This window comes from Propithecus coquereli, unplaced genomic scaffold (assembly GCF_000956105.1).
Source record: "Propithecus coquereli isolate 6110/MARCELLA unplaced genomic scaffold, Pcoq_1.0 Scaffold10, whole genome shotgun sequence".
NCBI lineage: Eukaryota > Metazoa > Chordata > Mammalia > Primates > Indriidae > Propithecus > Propithecus coquereli.
The window spans coordinates 2,792,696-2,797,861 of record NW_012133858.1 but is presented as its reverse complement, the minus strand read 5'-3'; the positions used below and the strand labels follow the sequence as shown (position 1 = coordinate 2,797,861).

Sequence of the window (5,166 nt, the reverse complement as noted above, 5' to 3'; positions counted from 1 at the left end):
ATCCAGTTTTCCAGCACCACTTATTGAATACAGATTCTTTTCCCCCCCAAAAGTGCTCAACATCTCTAATCATTAGGGAAATGCAAATCAAAACTACAATGAGATATCACCTAACTCCAGTGAGAATTATCAAAAAGCTCCAAAATAAATGCTGGTGTGGATGTGGAGAGATTGGAACACTCTTATACTGATGGTGTGACTGCAAATTAGTACAACCCCTGTGGAAAGTAATTTGGAGATACCTCAAAGAGCTAAAAATAGAAATACCATTTGATCTAGCGATCCCACTACTAGGGATCTATCCAAAGGAAAAAAAGGACATTCTATAATAAAGACATCTGCACTAGAATGTTTATAGCAGCACAATTTACAATTGCAAAGATGTGGAAACAACCCAAATGCCCATCAATACACGAGTGGATTAATAAAATATGGTATATGTCTACCATGGAGTACTACCCAACAAAAAAAAACAATGGTGATCTAGCACCTCTTATATTATCCTGGATAGAGATTGAGCCCATCCTTCAAAGTGAGTATCACAAGGTTGGAAAAACATGTACCACATGTACTCGCCATCAAACTGGTACTAATTGATCAACACTTATGGGCACATATAGAAGTAACATTCATTGGGTGTTGGGCAGGTGAGATGGGGGAGGATGGAATGGGTAAAAAATTCACACCTAATGGGTGCCGTGTGCTCTGTCTGGGGGATGGGCACGCTTGTATTATAGCTTTGACTTGAGTGGTGCAAAGGCAATTTATGTAACCAAAGCATTTGTATCTCCACAATTTTCTTAAATTAAAAAAAAAAGAAAAAAGAAAAAGAAAATTTTGTTCTCATTTTAGTTACTAAGCAGTTTCTTTTTAAATCATGAATGGATGCTGAATTTTATTAGATGCCTTTGTTTTCTGCATTCCTGACAATCTTATTGTTTTTCTGCTTTATTCTGTTTATGTGATGAATTATACTGATTCATTTAAAATGTTAAACAAACTTTGCATTTCTAGTTTAAATCAAACTTGGTTGTTATCTTTTTTAATTGCTAGAGTTATTTATACATTGGTTGGGACTTTTTCTTATATGTTCATAAATGATATGAACTTATAATTTTCTCTTTTTGTAATGGCCTTTTTCAGTTTTTGCATCAAGTTATCTTGGCCTCATAAAATGAGATGAGCATGATTTCATCTTTCATAATTCTCAGGAAAATTTTATGTAATACTTGTGTGATTTATTTCTTTAAAACCTGGTGGAATTTACTCCAGCAGCCTCATGAACTGGGATTTTTTTGACAGCTGAAGCTCTCTATGAGACAGCTCTCTAATACAAGTGTAGGTTCTTCAGAGGCTCTATAGTGACCGTCACCTCCACAATTCCCTTACATGGAAAATGTGTTCTCCAGCTGACCTATTCTAACAATGGAACCATGTGATATATCTTCATAGCTTCTTAATTCTGATGTCCCCTAGCCTTTGCAGGTCAATCTCTTTAGAAGGGAACCCTGTAAATGGCTTGAGCTCAGCCATCTTCCATGGTAATTACTTGGACTAGAGATTAATCATACATTCTTACATATCAAATGATAGGATTGTTCCACAGTCCCTTCGTCCTCTTCCTTCTTCCATCAGCTATTACTTCCCCCTTTCCTACCAAAGTATTTTCTAGTAAGAAGCAAGCATTCAACATCTATGTTCATATTTATTTCCCCACTTTCATGCAGAAAACTCCAGCAACACAAAAATAAGACTTTTTTTTTTTTTTTTCATGTACTCCCCTTTATGGATGGCTTCAAGGAGTTCTCTTAGGGCTCACCAGACTTAGCTTAGGAAATACAGAAATATAGCCAAATACACAAGGAAATGTATTTTTTGATAAAAGTTGATTCTAAGTTAGTAGGGAAAGGTGAAGTATTCAGAAAATGGTATTGGCACATTTTTAGTAATCAGGAAAAAATATAGTTTAATCCTTATTTCATACTTTATACCTAAGTAAGTTTCAGATAGATTAAAACTTTCAATCTATAAAATAAACAATAAGTATATTAGAGAAAACATAATTTTTTATTATCTTAATGTTAGGAATACCTTTCTAAGGATGACACAAAATCCAGAGCCATAAAAGAAGAGAATAAAAAAATAGAATTATTTTAAAAGCTATGCATGGGAAAGAAGAAACCATCCTAAACAAAGTCATAAAGCAAACAAAAACAGGGAAAATATTCACAAATTATAGAGATAGCTAACTTCCCTAATATATAAATGGTTTTCACAAATCTCTAAGATAAAAGCCAACTCTGCAGACAAATGAACAAAGAATAGAAACAGAAATGTCACAATACAGGAAAAGGTGTTCAATTTCACTTAAGATACAAGAAAAGTCTACTAATATTATAATAAATACTACTTTTCACTAAAATCAACGGTGATCAAAAGTTTGGTTATATGTTGTTGTTAAAAAGGTTGTCGGAAACCAGGCATTCTCAACATTGCTGGTGGGAGTATAGTTTGACATAACCTCTATGGAAGGCTACAACCTAGGAATCTGGATTAACTGGAATTAAATTAGACTTTAAAGAGAATAAAATCCAACTTTCAAACATCTTATATTTGATTGAGTTATGTTGCGCTCAGCCTTCTATAGTCTCTTAACCTAGACTTCCAGAGAAAATACTTTCTGGAGGAAGATAACATCATCTAGAACCTCAAATTATAATGTTCATTTCTCAATTTTTTAAAAAAAACATAAACTAAAAAAAACCCAAACTAGAATACATGTACACAATATATCGGGACCCTCAAACCAAGAAAAGTAATAGTCCGGATACCAAGTATGGAAGTATCAAAAACATATGTAAACACTACATTCAATATGCCCAAGGAAATAAAGACAAAAATGATAACTTAGGAAGAGAACAGGAAGCTTTAAAATAATCAAATAGAAGGTCTAGAACTGAAAAATAACTGAAATTGAACTCCATATGTATATCTATCATTAGATTAGACACAGCTGAAGAGGGAATTAGCTCTAAAAGACAAGTCAAAAGAAAGCATCCAAAATAACATATAAGGAGAAAAAGAACAGAATATACAAAAGCACACAAATAAAAAGGTATAAGTGCAGTAACATCCTAATAATCTCTTAATAACATCAAAGGTGAGAACACTATCACAAATTTGACATCAAAAAAGAACAAATAACCACAGTTTAAATTTTAATTTTTCTTATACCATGTTCAATCTAATAAAAATCTGGGTAAGGGCTTCTTTCCATTTTTAGGACTTCACCTAAGTATTTTAAAAGAAACATCTAAAAATATCAAACATATAAGTTAAATACTACAAATCAGAAAGAAAGTTTAATTACTTACATTCCATATGCTGAGCTTACAGCAAGACTAGTAATCTGTTGGGGAGGTTCACCATCTACCCACACCAGCTGAATAACAAGTTCTGCTTGATATCCTGGAGGCATCCTCACTGGTCGTGTCTTAACACTAGAAGAAAGAGAAAAAATAATTCTATCATATACAGCTTAAATAAGCATGCTCAAACTTGAGAATTTATATAGATTTATCCTATAGAAATACACAACACCAAGCATTGGGGGAGCAGCCCTCAGGTGGACAGTGTCTTCTAGCTTCCTCAAAATATACTGAACCACTTATGATTGCTTAGTTATTTCTTTAAGTACCTTTTCAGTTATTAAAATCCACAACTTTAACTGGCTTTCATCACTTCTTTTTTTTTTGAGAATAGTATTTTAAATTATTTTTATTATGTAATTATTTTTCTTATGTAATATTTATTACATATATGTAAGTTATAAAGCATAATAAAAAGAATGACCATTAACCTACTACCCAGCATAAGTTTAACATATCCAACACCTGAATTTCTGATATTTTCCTCTAAACCTGCCCTACCTGTAGCCTTCTCTCTTCCAATTGATAGCAACTTTTAGCCTTCTAGTTATTTAGTTAAAAAACCTTAAAGTAATTCTTCCTCTCTCATACTTCTCTCATATTTCCCAACCATCCAATTATCAAATATCGTCAATGCTACCTTTAAAATATATCCAGAACCTGATTACTTTTTACTCCTCTACTACTATCACCTTATTAACAGCTGCCAAATAAAAATACAGGACTCCCATTTAAATTTAAATTTCAAATAAACAGTAAATACATTTTTTTAGTATAAATATGTACGATGAAATATTTGGGATATACTGCTACTAAAAAAGTGTTCATTGTTTACCTAAAAATCAAATTTAAGTGAGTATCCTGACTTTATTTGCTAAATCTGGCAGCCCTTAACTTCATCTCTAATTAGTTTACTCCAGTAGCTTCCTAACTGGTCTCCCAGCTTCTGTCTTTTCCTTCTATCCCCAAATCCATTTTCAACAGCCACTAAATTAGTCTATTTAAAATTTAAGTCTGATCATGTCACTTCCCTATGCATAACCTTATGATGATTCCCTATTTCTCATTTGGAATAAAAAGTCAAGGTCCTTACAATGGCCTACAATTGGCTATTACCTACCTGACTTCATGTCCTATCACCACCCCACCCACTCTAGCTGCACTGACTTTGTTACTGCCCCTCAAACATGACAAGAACTTTAAGTTCTTTGCTATAACTGTTCCTTCTGCCTGGAACATTCTTCCACCAGATATTCTTTGCCTAACTCCCTCACCTACTTCAAGTTTTTATTTCAATCTCACCCTCTTAATGAGGCCCTTGCTGACCACCATTTTGCTCAGTAGGAAGCACAAAGGCAAAAAAAAAAAAGTTCAAATAGTTGCACAAACGTGTATGTTGGTAAGAATCATAATATTGCTAAAATGAAGATTTGGCTAGTTGAAATGTTTATTTATCAACTAATGTATATCGGAGACTAAATTCAGCAAAGGGAAGTGACTTAGGGATGGATGCCTACATACAATTAAGCAAAGTACAAATAGTATACAACTCAAGAATCGTTCATAATATAATGTAAATCACAAAATAATATACTTAAATCAGGTCTGCCATTTGGTCCTTAGGTGATAACCACATAATATAGGATTATACTGAGTTTTTCCTTTCGGTTCTCTTAATTATCCTTAAGATTGCCTTCTTTACTTTTCAAGTCAACATTAAATGTGTCCATATATATTA

The 5,166-nt window shown here is 32.9% G+C and overlaps 1 protein-coding gene across 1 annotated transcript in view; it reads right to left on the bottom strand.

The window, feature by feature from the left end:
* STXBP5L (syntaxin binding protein 5-like) overlaps positions 1 to 5,166 on the bottom strand; it is a 386,990-nt gene that overhangs the window by 103,337 nt on the left and 278,487 nt on the right. The window contains 1 exon segment of the mRNA XM_012640519.1: positions 3,375 to 3,500. Within this exon segment, the coding sequence (XP_012495973.1) occupies positions 3,375 to 3,500 (126 nt within the window).